The sequence below is a fragment of the Echinops telfairi genome, unplaced genomic scaffold, assembly GCF_000313985.2.
Source record: "Echinops telfairi isolate 266 unplaced genomic scaffold, ASM31398v2 ScPeMD7_31;HRSCAF=116, whole genome shotgun sequence".
In the NCBI taxonomy this organism is placed as follows: domain Eukaryota; kingdom Metazoa; phylum Chordata; class Mammalia; order Afrosoricida; family Tenrecidae; genus Echinops; species Echinops telfairi.
In genome coordinates, this window is record NW_022103928.1 from 24,242,470 (window position 1) to 24,258,204 (window position 15,735).

Consider the following 15,735-nt stretch of genomic DNA (forward strand, 5'->3'; position numbering starts at 1 on the left):
AAGTGGAGAGCAAATGTTTTGAGAATGATGAGGGCAACGAATGTACAGATGTGCTTTACACAATTGATGTATGTATGGATTGTGATAAGAGTTGTATGAGCTCCCAATAAAATGATTAAAAAAATAAACACACTTAAATTAAATGTAAAAAAAAAAAAGAAAAAAGCATTAAACCAGAATGTGATATTTTCATAGTCAAGCCACTAAAGAGATGACAAAGATAGAAATAAATCACAACCATTCCATAAGGAAAGGAACAGAATCAACGCATGCCTATCTTGCACACATTTGCTAATTGTCCAGTTCTTCTAGTGCTGGGCCATGCTGATCTTCTTCCAGGAAAAAACCCTTGGGAGATAGAGGAGAATTACATGTAACATGGAGTTACATTTACACACTTTTTATAGAAACAACTTTTACAAGTTATCAAAAGTGAATTCTAACGAAATCCAAGGAGGAGGAATTTGCCTGCATGTTTTCCATTTGTATTTGCCCTTCCATCTATCTCATTGCCATCCAGTCAATGCTAACTCATAGCGATCCCCCAATGGATTTCTGAGACTGTAACTGTTTACGTGAGTAGAAAGCCCAGTCTTTGTCCTGAGGAGCTCCTAGTTGGTACCACAGCCCAAAGCATATCCGTCTATTGTGGTCCTGATCAGAACAGTTGATAGTTGGTAGCAGGGTATTTACTATCTAGTTGTGGTCTCAGGGTAGAGCAGGCCTTCTTATCTGAAACTTTGTTTTCCTTCTTTCTCCTTTTCTCTTGATGAGTAGAGACCAATAGTTGTATCTTAGAAGGCTGCTTGCAAATTTTTAAGACTCCAGATGCTACCCGCCTGACTAGGATAAAGAATCTGAATGTTGTGCTGCCAATTGAATAGAGTTGTCTTTGAGACTAAGGGCCTATGTTTTCATGCACCTTTTGGTAACAGATTGAGAATAAACTGATCTTACACTGAAATCTAGACTTGTGCCATTCTGAGGTATGTTGGACATACCTAAAACAGCAGTTAGTCCTGCACTGCTCTCCAAAGGTATCCTAAATGCATCGCTCTCCTTGGCCTGCCATGAGTTTCTCTGTTTGCCAAACAGGTTTCTCCACCCCTCTCTCCCCACCCCACCTCCCTCCAGCTCCTAGAGACTGTTCTTTCAGCTCAGCCCATCAGGACTGAATGAGAGCCCTGTGGAAGCTAGCAAGCAAGGCACCCACACCTGTCATCCTTAACCTGCCTTACAATTTAACTTTGTTTTTTTTCCTAAGATAGTGTACTTTTGAGATCTTGATGTGTTTTTATTAACTGTTTCTCTTCCACAGCTCCCACTGGTGACACCTTGCCCTCTTTTCTTTCTCCAGTTTTCTCACTTTAATATTGATCCCATGCCTTAAATATTATTTCTAAAACCTTAGGGTTGGTTGTTTTATTCCTGTTTGATATGATGCTTTGCTTTTTCAGAGGCCTGGATTATTCGAACCCGTGGCATTCCAGCTATGTGCAGGCAAGAAACCAAATGTTATCTAATTTACACATTGTTAACCCAACCATGAAAATGTTACTTGATCTTGGTTATGCAACATTTGCCAATACAGTTTTGCTGGACTTCACAGGAATACGGTAAAAATCCTGTATTGATTAATTAATGTTTTAGATTTGAATGCTTCCTTACTTGCACCGTTGTTTTTGACTGTACAATTAAAAATATGATTGTTAGATCTTTGACTGCTTTCTTTATATTTTAGTTTTAAAAATTATTTTACATATTACAAGAATTGTGTACAAAGACTAAGATCTATTATTTACTCAAATCTATTTTCTTTTCTTCACAACTAGAGCTAAAGGGCCAATTGACTGTGAAACATTGAGAAATGATCTATCAATACAAGCTAAAAAAGCAGAAGAGAAGATAATGAACACATGGTACCCAAAGGTCATAAATCTCTTTACCAAGAAGGAGTCAGTAGAAGGCATTAAATCTGAGAAAATGGATTCTTTTTATAACTGTGTTTCCACACTTATGTCAAATCAGGTAAACGTGTCTTTTATATCTTAAATGTTAGTATTATTAAAATGGGCTCAGTATTTAAAATAAAATTCTGTTTAGCCATATGCTAAGTAATTGTTTTGAAATAAATTGAGAAAAACAGTTCACTCTATCTAAGTAAATACCATAAAATACTTAGTTTCTGAAGCAATCTAACATAAGAAGTCTAGAATTATGTGTCATTATTATGCTGGCTTTATGTGTAAAAGTTGCAAGCTATTTATCACCTTGTTAAAGCATGTTAGCTAACGCCTATCAAAGATTTTTTTTTAATGTAATTCCAAGTGGATTGATTTTCATTGGTTCTCAGTAAATTAATAATTGATTCATATAATCATAATCTTGGTACAAATGTTATTGAGTATCTTTAAGTCACGAATCAAAAGTGATAAATTTATACTCATATTTATGGGCTCCTTGGATTTTTCAACATTATAGAAATATAATCTTTGAAAAATAGTTCTGAAAAAAACTTTCCCATTTGGTAACAAGCCCTGTGCATTGTGGAACCCCCTTGCAGTAGACAATCTAGCTTTTGGTCCTGGTTTCTGAGAGGTAGATCACACCTGAGGCCAGTGAGTAGGAGCTACTCAGACCTAGAGGGATCTGGGGCACAATGCTGGCTAAACCTCTTAGGAGTTATGATGTAATTTATAATGACCAATTATAAATTGGCCAATAAAGGCCTTGGAAGAGGGGGGCTCAATGGAGATTCCTAGATGGCAAGATCAAATATTTGCTTTCAGGAAATTAAGTATCCTCTGGAGACATGGCAGCTCTTCACCGAGACCCCTTTCAGACTCTGCTTTTATGTTTATATTGTCATTCCTACTAGATTAAAGAGAGTGCTTTTCCTGGACTTTGTGAGTTATCCTTAAGACCTTAGAAAAGGGGCAGGTATGCAGTGACCGCCAAAAACTCACTGCCATCGAGTCACTCACGGCGACCTTATAGGACAGGGTAACATTGCCACTGTGGAATTCTGAGGCTATAACTTTTTTTGGGAGTAGCTTCATTTTTCTCCCATGGAGTGGTGGCTAGTGGTTTTGAACTGCTGACCTTGCAATCTGCAGCCCAATATGTAACCACTACACGAGCGGGGCTCCAACCCTGGGTAAATAGGGATAAGAGCTAGATAGAGCAGGTGAGGTCTGAACTGACCAGGGAAGGGAAGCAGAGATTTTCATTGGATGCAGTTGGCATGTATAGTGGGATTTATTGTTCACTGTACATTTGGTATCAGGTAGATGATCTTAATTCCCTGGATTAGTTTGACACAATTGGCACTGAAACATGGGCTGCCAGATGGTCTAGATTAGACCAACTTGAGGTATCTGACCTACCTTGGTACACTGTAAAAGGTGGTATCCAAAAGCTTAGGGAAATTGTCATGTTAGAATGGATTTATCAGAAAATTCCCACAAACCCACAAAAGGAGTGCTCCAAGGAAATGCCTTTCAACAAAATTATAAGGAACAATTTTGTGAAGGAGGCCTAGCATCTCTGAAGACTCCTGCAATTGATATTGTATCTATACCAGGATTAACAGTAGGAATTGCCCTAATTGATCTACAGCATTTGCCTACAGTGGGGCTCCTTGGGCCCTGTGGTGGTAGGGGGTAGGTGTTAGCACTGAAAACACAGAGATGGGGTGGGTGTGGTTATTGTAATGGACAGCAAGGTTTCCATAGTAATCTGAGCAACCTGTCTCATGTGGACTTAGGGCATTGGCTACTTAGCTACCATGTCCCTAGGAGTGAAATACATGGGACACCTACTAATATTTACTTGATCTTTACAAGCAGAAGAATGCTAGATCAGGTGAATAGCAGTCCAACTCTAATCACCAGAACAGAGAGTCACAAACCCTCACTCAATTTCCAGACTTGAGTTAGTGTATAGACCCACAACCCCTTGAATGATGATCGGGTCCCTTTGAAGAAGGACCCTGCTACATTGCCAAAGGTTTATATTGTTAGTCTTCTAGCCTTCCCCAAAGGGATCTGCAACCTTTTACAAGTGACTGTCCATTGAGGGGAAAGGAAATAATCAAACTTTGGGGGGATTATTTGACACTGGCTCTGAACGGACACTAATTCCAGGAGACCCAAAATGTTTTGAAAGCCCACCAGTCAGAGTAGGGGCATATGGAGATCAAGTTATTAATGGAGTTTTAGTTCAGGTATGTCTCACAGTGGGTCCAGTGGGTCCCTGACCCATACTGTCGTTATTTTCCCAGTTCCAGAATGCATCATTGGAATAGACATCCTTAATAACTGGCAGAACCCCTATATTGGATCCCTGAAATGTGGAATAAGAGCTATTATGGTAGGAAAGGCCAAGTGGACATCATGAGAGAATTGCTGTTGCCTAGGAAAACAGTAAACCAAAAGCAATACTGCATTCCTGGAGGGATTACAGAGATTAGCGTCACCATCAAAGGCTTGAAGGATGCAGGGGTGGTGATTCCTACCATATTCTCATTTAACTCACCTATCTGGCCTGTGCAAAAAACAGATGGATCTTAGAGAATGATGGTGGATTATCGTAAACTTAACCAGGTGGTGACTCCAGTTGCAGCTGCTGTTCCAGATGTGATTTCATTGCTTCAGCAAATTAATACTCCTTCTGTTACCATAATGTGTTAGGCAGGGTATAGACTATAGAAATAAATCCAGAGACACTTATGTATGTGTAAGAGAGAGCATTATATCAAGAAGTAATTATATATCAAGCAAACAGCCCAGTCCAGATCAAGTCCATAAGTTCGATACTTCTCCATAAATCCGATACTAGTTCATAAATCCTTCTTCAGATTGGCAGAGCCATATGCAATGATGCAGAATGCAGGACGATCACAGACTGGTGGGTGCAAAATCTTATGGATCCAATGGCAGTGGACAAATCTCCAAGGGTCTGGCATATTGCTGACATCTCAACAGGAAGATGAAGCTAGAGAGAGGGGAGAGGGTCCCAGGACCCTCCTTATGAGACGGTCACGCCCACGAGGAGGCACCATCGAGTTGTGACCTGTTGAGAGGCTAGACGCCACCCCTTCCCTTTTATATCTTCAAGTTGACATGAAATTATCTAACTACCACAATGATGATGAAGAGATTCACTTGAGTGATCTTGATTTTAAAAGTTCCAAAGAGCCAATAAATTTTGCAGTGCATCTTGAAAAGAAAAGTCACACATCTGAATGTATTTATTGTCTAGACCATATCACTCTGCCATATTTGTTTTCCTGTCTATGTTTACACTCATCAGAGAACCATGATTATTTGATAAGAAATAAAAAGATGAGAAATGTTTTGTTTGTCTGCTAGCTTAAACTCCTAGTAGTTGGTGTGGTAGAGAATGCATTATTCATACTTTAGTAACTCATCGTGCATATTTCAAGTAGGTCTGCCCTCGCATCATTGTGTGCTAGAATACAGATCTCCAGAAGAAAAGAAAGAAACAAACCCCAACTAAAACTCTGAAATTCCTACCATGGTGGATTTCAAAACTTCTAAGGATTTACCAATTGGTTGTCAAAATTCTTGAATATTTAGCAGTTGGTTCTTGTAACACTGAGACCAACCCCAATATATTACTGCATCTCACCCCAGGTCTCAGGTGTCACATCTATCTCATCCCAGTCTTCACCATGCTGTTTGGTCTTCTGGAACATTTTCTGTACCAGGGACAGTTTTGCTAAAGAATGTGTTAAAATCTGAGTTGCCATTTTAAGATTGTTGGCATCCCATAGGAAAGAAAACAATTGCATGAATTTTTCACTTTGTTTTAGGTAACATTAATTAAGAATATATGCTGAATGAGAATAAGTTCAGGGCTAAATTGGTTGACTGAATGATTTTATTATAGGCTCTAGTTCACTAATTTTAGTTAGAGGTAGGATTTGGACTTTCTAAAGTAATAGGAATTTATAATATCATACAGTTAAAGGATCTCTTAAAGAGAACTGTGGAAGGATTTTTAAAACTTTTTGACCATGAAGACCAACGAGGGCTGCCAATATTTAAGATGGAATTGACGTTTGATGAAGGAAAAATGGAATTTTATCCCACCTTTCAAGATTTGGAAGACATTGTTTTGAGTTTAGTAGAACGGATAGCAGAAGCCCTCCAGGTATGACATCATCTTTACCCCTGGCCTTTTTAATATGAGTCTTTTTCAGAATTCTAAAAGATTTGAGTGTAATTATTTTTAAGTCTACAAAGCACATTTAAGTATATAGAATATAACTCTTTGTTTTGTCTCACCCCTCCCCACCCACCCCCAGTCTATTTTAAATTAGAAATGCCTTCCAAGCTCCTGACTGGAGATGACTTTGTCCTTAGAAGTTTCATTATAGTTATGAATTAATATGTTTGTGCATGTCTCATCTCCCCTACCGATTGTAAGCTTCTTAAAAACCTTTTTAGAGCTCTTTAATATAATCACTTTCACAGTATATGTACTTGATTAATATATGTTGAATGATAATAAAATAACTCAATTATGTTTCATGTTAGGCTACAAAGTTGTTCAATTTAAAGTTATTATTTTGCATCGTTTACCTTTTCTGGGAACCAATGAAACCTGAAATGAATGCCTTAACGTATAGCATCAGATTTCTATTTGGACCAGTTATATGTTTATTTTATAAATTGTCATCTTTATTTACATTAGAATGTCCAAACAGTACCTTCTTGGCTATCAGGAGCTGCAACACCTACGAATCTTGACACCGAGCTACCTGCACATGTGATCCACTGGGCTGTCGATACATTGAAGAGAGCAATACGTCAGAACTTAGAAGGTCCAAGACAACAATATGAGGCATATGGTATATGTGACATATGTGATTCTTTTCTTTCTTTCTTTCTTTTTTCACCATAAAAGAATGGCTTTTTCAAAAGTACTGGCATGGCTGTCTGGGGCTGCTATAAGGCCACAGGGAGAAGAAGGAAGCACTCACTCAAAAAGCACGCAGCACTGTGAAGTCGATGCTGACTCAGAGCGATCCTGTAGTGCAGAGCAGAACTGCCTCTGTGGCTTTCCGGGACTATAAATCTTTTTTGTTTTGGGGGAGGAGAAAGCTTCATATCTCTCCGGAGGAGCAACTAGTGATGTTAAACTTCTTACTGTGGTTAGCAGCCTAATGGGTAATCCACTGTGCCACCAGGGTGTCTACATGTGAGTTCAGGTGTGGCTTTTGTAGAGCTGAGGATCAAAACCAACACATTTTAATTCTTTTGTCAGGTCCAAAGCCTGAAAGTAAACTGGACGGTGTGATAAAGCAAAGGGTAGGGAGGGAAGCTATAGGGATAAAGAAGAAACTGAATCGGGTAAAAGCAAGGTAATTCCTGAGAATAGCTTTGAAGAGCCTGAAACGTTATAGTCTCATCAAAGGAGCCCTGGTGGTTGCCGTGGGTTAAGTGCTAAGCAGCTAGCCACAAGGTTAGCAGTTCATGCTTCCAGTTAATATAGATTAGATCTTTCTATTCTAGAATTCCATAGAAGTGGAATCACACAGCAAATACTCTCTTATGTCTACTTGCTTTTATTATCTTAATGGTTTTAAAATTTTGTGTGTTTATTTTTTTAAAGTCATTTTATTGGGGGCTTGTACAGCTCTTATAACAATCTATACACCAAACACATTTGTACATACGTTGCTATCTTCATTTTAGAAACATTTTCTTTCTGGGGAGCAAAGCAATGAAATCCCCGAGGAATCCCCAAAATAGGCTTCAGGGTCAGGGCTTGGCACCTCGTCAGACTTGATCAGAAAGCATTCATAAAAGTCAACAGACAGACCTGGGACAATTTATAGGAGTTTTTTTCTTTTTCTTTTTATGTCTATGTCTATATATATATTCAGGATAAACAATCCCAAGGAGAAAATAATGGGACTGACAGTTCTGAGGGGACATGGGAGAGGAGGAAGTAGGGGAAAACAAGGGGGAGCCAACAAACCCAGGGACAAGGGAACAGCAAGTGATCTAAAATTGATGACAAGGAGGGCATAGAATACCTGGTGGGGTTTGATCATGTGCAATGTAGCTGAGAGGAATCATTGAAAGCCGAATGAAGGTTGAATATGATAGTGGGACAAGAGGAAAGTAAAAGGAAATAAAGGAAAGAACTAGGAGGCAAAGGACATTTATACAGATACAAATACAGGCACATACATATGTAAATATATTTATATATAACTATAGGAACATAGATCTATGTACATATGTTTATACGTTAAATATTAAGGTAGCAGATGGACCTTGGGCCTCTCTCTACTCAAGTAATCCCTCAATGTAAGAACACTTTGTTCTAATAAGCTGGCATTCTGTGATGTTCACCTTCCCTACACGATCACTGAAGACAAAATGAGTATATAAGCAAATGTGGTGAAGAAAGCTGATGGTGCCTGGCTATTAGAAGATATAGTATCTGGGGTCTTAAAGGCTTGAAGATAAACAAGCAGCCATCTAGCAGGGAAGCAACAAAGCCCACATGGAAGAAGCACACCAACCTGTGTGATCGACAGGATCAGGTATCAGGCATCAGAAGGCCCAGAACAAAGAATCATATTGATGTGAACTCGGGGGTGGGGAGAGGGCGGAGTGGAGACCAAAGTCCAATAGTAGACAATTGGACATTCCCTCAGAGAATGATCACAAGGAAGGGACAAGCCAGCCAGGGTGCAGTATAGCACCAATGAAACAACATTTCTGTAGTTCTTTAATGCTTCCCTCCCTCCCCTGCGCCCCACCATCATGACCCCAGTTCTACCTTACAAATTGGCTAGACCAGAGCATGTATATTGGTTCAGATAAGAGCTCAATACATACAGAATCTAGGACAGATAAACACCTCAGGAACAATAATGGGAGTAGTGAAACCCTGAGGGTAGGGGGAAGATGGGGGGAGAAAATGAGAACCAATTGCAATGATCGATGTATAACCTCCCCCCCACCCCCAGGGTGACGAACAACAGAAACATGAGTGAAGGGAGACAGCAGACAGTGTAAGATATGATAATTTATAGTTCATGAGGGCGGGAAGGTGGGGGAGGGAGGGAAAAAATGAGCTGATACCAGGGGCTCAAGTAGAAAGAAAATGTTTTGAAAAGAATGAGGGCAGAATATGTACAAATAAAAGGATTAGGGCAAAATATGTACAAATGTGCTTAACACACTGGATGTATGGATTGTTATAAAACCTGTAAGAGCCCCAAATAAAATGATTTAAAAACAAAACAAAACCATTGTATTTCTACTTGAGCTCTTGGTATCAGCTCATTTTTTCCCTCCTTCCCCCACCCTCCCACTTGGGTCTATGTTTTTGGGTTTTTTGTGTGTCTATATTTAATGCATTAATGGAGCAGTGATTAAAATACTCAAAGGCTAACCAAAAAAAGTTCTTGGTTCAACTCCAACCCCCCAGCTGCTCTGTAGGAGAAAGATGTAGCAGTCTGCTTCTGTAAAGATTTACAGCCTTGGAAACTCTATGACATAGTCAGTTAGACCCTGTCTTATAAAGTTGCTTCTTTGAACAACTAGTGCCTTTGAACCACAACCTGTGGTTAGCAGCCAAAGTCTAGTGTGCTGAAAGTTTTGAGCCCAGTCTATCTAGCAAACATAGGTTAACCTGGAGCTCTGAGCTGCTCCCAGGGGGAAAGACAAGGCTGTCTGCTCCCATAAAGACTGACAATCTCTGAAATCCTAAGAAGCAATTTCACTCTGCCTTATTGTGTAGCCTTGAGTCAGAATCAACTCAATGGCATTGGATTTGTTTTTGGGTTTTGGATAGTCTCTTCTTGGTGTGTGTCAGATCAAGGTGATTGTCATGATCTTCTGTTGCTGGCCTATCTGTACCTTTAAGATAGTTAGGACTTTAATTTGTCTCCTACCTGTATTTTTAAAATCTATTTAACTTGATTTGCTTGTTTATTTTATTCTTTGAAATGTAGTAATCTATGTGTTATTACTCGATTAATCATAACAATAGTGTAGGTTACCTCATTCCATGGCTACATAAAAATTGGTACTTTACCTTTAAAAAAATATAAAGCTATTATTGAGATATCTTATATTATTAATTTTTAGTTGAAAAATATAACTGGCTTCTTGATGGGACTGCTGATGAAATGATCAGCGTTTTTCAGAATGAAGATCATACTTTTGATGAATACACAGAGGTAAGAATGATTCTGGTGTTTTAATTATTTAGAACAATTTTTTACTGTAAGTATATAGCAAGACATTTCAACATGTTTCAAAGGTTAAGTTCATTGGCATTAATTATGATCATCATCTAAATCAAACACCAACACTACTTCCAAATGTTTTCTATCTTCTTTACAGAAGCAATGAGCCTCTCTTCCTCGCACAATGACTGCCACGAATGAACGTTGATTTCTGTATTCTTCATATAAATGGGATCATATAATATTTGTCCTTTTGTGACTGGCTTGTTTATCCTGAAGGTTTATAACCATTGAAATACCATACTTGTGTTTGTGTTTCAGAAAGACAATTCTAGCAAAAACCTTTGCTTAAACCTAGGTTTCTGTTGCTTTATTTTCTCTCTTCCTTTAGAATTTTCATGTACAATTAACTTTTTTCTCATATTTGCTGATGAACGTTTATACATACAGAGAAATAAATGAGCTTTACAAAGAACACTAGATTCCAACATTTTATTGAATTTTCTAAATCTTTCAATTTACCCTTTTCACCCATTAATCCATTTTAATTTTTAATTCATGTCAAGAATAATAAACTTTAAAATAACTTTACTAAGGCTAGGTTTATATTCAATAAGATTCATCCATTTAATTGTACAATTAGATGAGTTTTGACATGTTTATATACTTGTGTAGCCATCACCGCAGTCAAGATAGAGAGCCATTTGTCTTCTCTGAATGCTTCCTCATGCCTTATTCCTGCCAATTTTCCCTAACCCCAACGCTAGGTGGCGACTGGCATGATTTCAGTTAATATGGATTAGAGCTTCCTTTTCTAAAATATCATAGAAATAGAATCACACAGGCAATACTCTCTTATGTCTACTTTATTTTATTATCCTAATATTTAAAAGTTTTATCTTTGTTTCATGATTCGATGGAACTGTGATTGAAATACTCAAAAACTAAACAGAAAAGTTGGAGGTTCAAACCCACCAGCTGCTCTGTGGGAGAAAGATGTGGCAGTCTGATTCTGTAAAGATTTACAGCTTTGGAAACTCTATGAGTCAGTTCAACCTTGTCCTGTAAAGTTGCTTTTTTGAACATATGACTGATGCCTTTGAACTACCAACCTCTGGTTAGCAGTCCACATCCAGTGTGCTGAAAAGTTTTAGCACAATCCACCTAGACAACACCGAGTAGCCTTGAGTTCTTCAAGGAAACGAAAGGCTAGGGACATTTCGGTGGAGGGTGAACCGAGGGCTGGGAGGAAGGTAGAGAGAGGCCACATTAAAGGTGCATCGTAGAAGTAAGCCATCGTTGCCTGAAGTAGGTGGACACATCTTCACTTTCATAAAATGCAGTGCATTTTGGTCACTGTTCTCCTCAAACTCATATCCAATTATTTAAGGAGGTGATATAAATTGTAATATCTTGATTTTTCGGTAATGATAACTTTGACCAAATCAGAAAGTTTCCTTGTGTGTCTTTTCCTGAAGCTGAGAGTCCTTTGTGAGGCCCCAATAAGGACACGGCATGTCTCTGACAGTGGTCCAGAGTGCCACACGATATCGACTTCTTCTTAACCAGGGAGACATTAGCTGACTGGGAATGCTTTTTTTCTTTTTTTAACTCTTGGGGGTAATTTCACTCCCTCAATATCCAGAGTTATCAAAGAGCAGCACCCAGAACAATACTATATGAGAGGTTTTAGTGAAAAGATAAGGTAGGGGGAAAAATATGAAAGGGAAAAGTTTTTTTAAAAAAGGAAAAAGTTTTAGTCCCTTAAGAAAAGAAAACTCAAGAATGATGACGGCAACAAATGCACAAATGTGCTTGACACAACGGATGGATGCATGGGTTGTGATAAGAGCTGTACGAGTCCCCAATAAAATGATTTAAACAAAAAAAGAAAAGTTTCTTTTTATTTAACTTATTTAACATTTGTACATTTGTTGCCATCATCATTTTGAAAACATTTTCTTTCTACTTGAGCCCTTGTTATCAGCCCCATTTTCCACCCATCTCCCCTACCCTCCCTCTCTCATGAACCCTTGATACTTTGTAAATTATTATTATTTTGTCATAGCTTACACTGACTGATGTCTCCCTTCGCCCACTTTTCTGTTGTCTATCCCGCTGGGAGGGGGTTATGGTAAATCATTGTGATCAGTTCCTCCTATCTCCCCCCACCGTCCCCTTACCCTCTTGGTCTGGCTGCTCTCAATATTGGTCCTGAGGGGTGTATCTGTCCTGGATTCCTTGTGAAGAAAACTTTTTGCAAATGTATTATGTGATTAAGAATTTCACCACAGTAAAGTACCATGACTTCTCTGATGAATTATAAAATTCCAGGTATATCTTAAATTTTCAAACCTGTATCTTTTTTAAGTTTATAGGGAAATTTTTAAATCTAGCTTCAGAAATTACGCTGTTGCCACAGTGGGCTCATTTCCCTATGGTGCGGTTGGACTGCGATGATTTAAAGACAGGCTTGATGAATAAAGCAAAAGCCTTTGCTAACATACTGTTAAATGACATAGCTTCAAAACACAGAAAAGAAAACGAATCGTAAGTAGAATCAAGTGCTACATTTAGGAGTGCAAGGACAAATAAATATTTTGCTAATAATAACTCTTGCTTCAAAACACCAGGTTAAAACACAGATACTTAAAAAAAACGTTGGCTCCATGCCTGCTTCCTAAGATTGCTGTTTGTAGTTCCTTTGGGATGGGATTAGTTTGTGCTGCTTTTGTTTTGTTGTTGTTTGAGGCTAATTTTAAGGAAAGCCAAGACTCATAAAGCAACAAATGGAAGTAAGCCTGGGTTTAGAGCCAGTTACATGGTAGCAGAAAGACCATACATTTCCTGTGACTCTGGGAGGACCTGGCATTATTCTTGCTGTTGTGTGACCTATTTTATTTTTATTGGCTGTAAAATGGAGACAGTGATCACTGCTTTGTAGAATACCTATGAGGAGCCTTAATGGTGCGGTGGTTACATTTTGTGCTGCGATCCGCATGGTTGGCAGTTCGAAAGCACCAGCAGCTCTGTGGGAGAAAGACGAAGCTTTCTACTCGAGTTGCAGTCTCAGAAAGCCACAAGGGGTCATTATGAGTCAGCATTGACTCGATGGCAGGGAGTCTGAGTTTGAGTCTATAAATTTGAGTCGATAAGCTAGGGGCAGCTATTTGAATGTGTTATACTGAATTATTCACTTTTTCCACATTGTGTTTTGTTTAAACAATTTGAATTTGTTATCAAAATAGAGAGCTTTACACACACACACACACACACCCCTAGAATTTTTAATTTCCTTGAAAAAAAAATTGTTGACAATGTCACCGTCCACTCCATGGAAGAAAGATGATTAGTTTCTGTAAAGATTTCTCATCTTGAAACCCTGTGGGGACAATGCTGCTCGGTCCTTAGGGTCGCTGTGAGTCAGAATCAACTGGACAGCTGCGAGTTTGGTTTGGTTTGGGATCCCACTGCATCCCACTGCTTATCGGCTGTCTCTGCATCCCACTGCTTATCGGCTGTCTCTGCATCCCACTGCTTATCGGCTGTCTAAGAGAACTAGAGGGTTCACCAAGACACACATTTTAAGTATGCCATGATTTCACCATAAAAATTACATTAATTTTATTGATATGGGGTGTTTTCTGAGTTACAGCAAATAAGTTAAACTTAACTAGTTTAATAGATGAACCAATTATTTTGAGGATATCACAATTTCTATTTTATAATAATAATAAAGTACATTTCTCTAGTATAATACAGATTTACTTACCATGGCTACAGTAAAGCAATATATTGTTTCAGTATTTGCAGTGAATTTGAAACAATTAAAGAATATGCATTAAAAGTCCCTGATACAACAGAAGAGATGATGGAACTGATAACTTTTATAGAGAAAGCTCGAACTTATGGAATTCAAGAGTTGATTTTAAGGATCGAGGTAAGCTAATTCATATATGCCTCTCTATATAGATAGATAGATATATTAAATATATATCTTTTTCATTGTGAAAGTTGATACATATATTGAAAATGTGCAAGATATACAGTTAAAAAGTTATAAAGATCAAAATAGGGTATCCCCAGTAACCCCAAAGCTCTTTGCATGCACCTTTCTGATTACAACTCCTTCCCTCCCTCCTGAAAGCTTCCATCTGATTTTTATAGTATTCATATCTTTGTTTCTCCATCTATGTGTACATCCCTAAACATTATAGTTAAACAAATTTGCATCTTCTACATTTAATGGTATGCTTATGCCTTTCCCAACACAAGATTGTATGTAATGGGGCATCACAAAGTTGATAAGGAAAGGTTCCTTATCTTCTAATTCCATTTTCCATGAACTTTTTGAACCCAGCTTATATATAATCACACATATTTTACTCTAATTTCTTTGTTTTACAAGCCTTTAAAAATGTGAAGCATAGTTCTAAGCTCCATACTCACTGCCAGCTAGTTGATGCTGACTCATAGCTAGCTTACAGGATAGGGTAAAACTGCCCTTCTGAGTTTCTGAGTATGTAACTGCTTATGTGAGTAGACGCCCCTCTGTGTTAGGCTGGGTTGACTAGAGAAGCAAATACAGGTACACTCATATATGTATAAGAAAAAGCTTTATATCAAAGAGTAATTGTATATTAAGAAAACATCCTAGCCCAGTCCAGATCAAGTCCATACGTTTGATATTAGCCCATAAGTCCAATACTAGTCCATAAAGTTCTCTTTGGACTCACCTAGCACATGCAATGATGCTGGATGCAGGAAGATCATAGGCCAGTGGGTGAAAGTCTTGTGGATTCCATGACGCTGGAAGCATCTCAGTGCTCTCACGGGTCTCCCATGGGGCTCCTCCAGCTCTCTGAGTGTGACTCTTCAACAGAAGGTGAAGCAGAGAGGGCTCCTGAAGGGCTCAGCAAGTCTCCGTGTGGCTTGTCAACAGGAAGCCCAAGGCAGACACAGAGGGGAAGTTCCCAGAATCCTCATGTGAAGGCCCGGCCCACTAGGAGGCATCATCAGACTGTGACCTGGTTGACAGGCTAGACTCCATCCTTACACTTATTTATCAAGTTGACATGAAATTATGTAATTATGACAGTTGGCATGAAATTATGTAACTACCACACCCTCATACTGAAAAATTGCATAAAACATAATTGTACAATTTTAAATGCTCCTAAAGGAACTCTTATCCAGTAATTACCACCTTGACAGGATAAGCAGGCTTGTCAATGTACTAGAAATCCATCACAATGCCCTACTGCTTTCCCAATATGAGCATTATGCTATCAGAATAATAACTCCTTCGTTCTTCTGTATAATTTTGATCGGTATTGTTTATTTTTGTCTGATTTTGATTTTCACACTGGAGCCATACTATTTATGTTCTCTTGGGTCTTGTCAGCATTGTTAGTAACATTCCATAGCAGTAACTTGTTGTGGTAGTTATATAATTGCCAATTTGAGAGGATTATGAGTGAATGGGTGTCTAGTCT

At 38.5% G+C, this 15,735-nt stretch overlaps 1 protein-coding gene across 1 annotated transcript in view; it reads left to right on the top strand.

Moving 5' to 3' along the window:
* DNAH12 (dynein axonemal heavy chain 12) overlaps positions 1-15,735 on the top strand; it is a 197,129-nt gene that overhangs the window by 25,765 nt on the left and 155,629 nt on the right. The window contains exons 7-13 of the mRNA XM_045290129.1: positions 1,458-1,616; positions 1,833-2,028; positions 5,989-6,177; positions 6,721-6,877; positions 10,140-10,231; positions 12,612-12,790; positions 14,045-14,180. Coding sequence (XP_045146064.1) covers positions 1,458-1,616; positions 1,833-2,028; positions 5,989-6,177; positions 6,721-6,877; positions 10,140-10,231; positions 12,612-12,790; positions 14,045-14,180 — 1,108 coding nt within the window. The remainder of the gene's footprint in view (positions 1-1,457; positions 1,617-1,832; positions 2,029-5,988; positions 6,178-6,720; positions 6,878-10,139; positions 10,232-12,611; positions 12,791-14,044; positions 14,181-15,735) is intronic.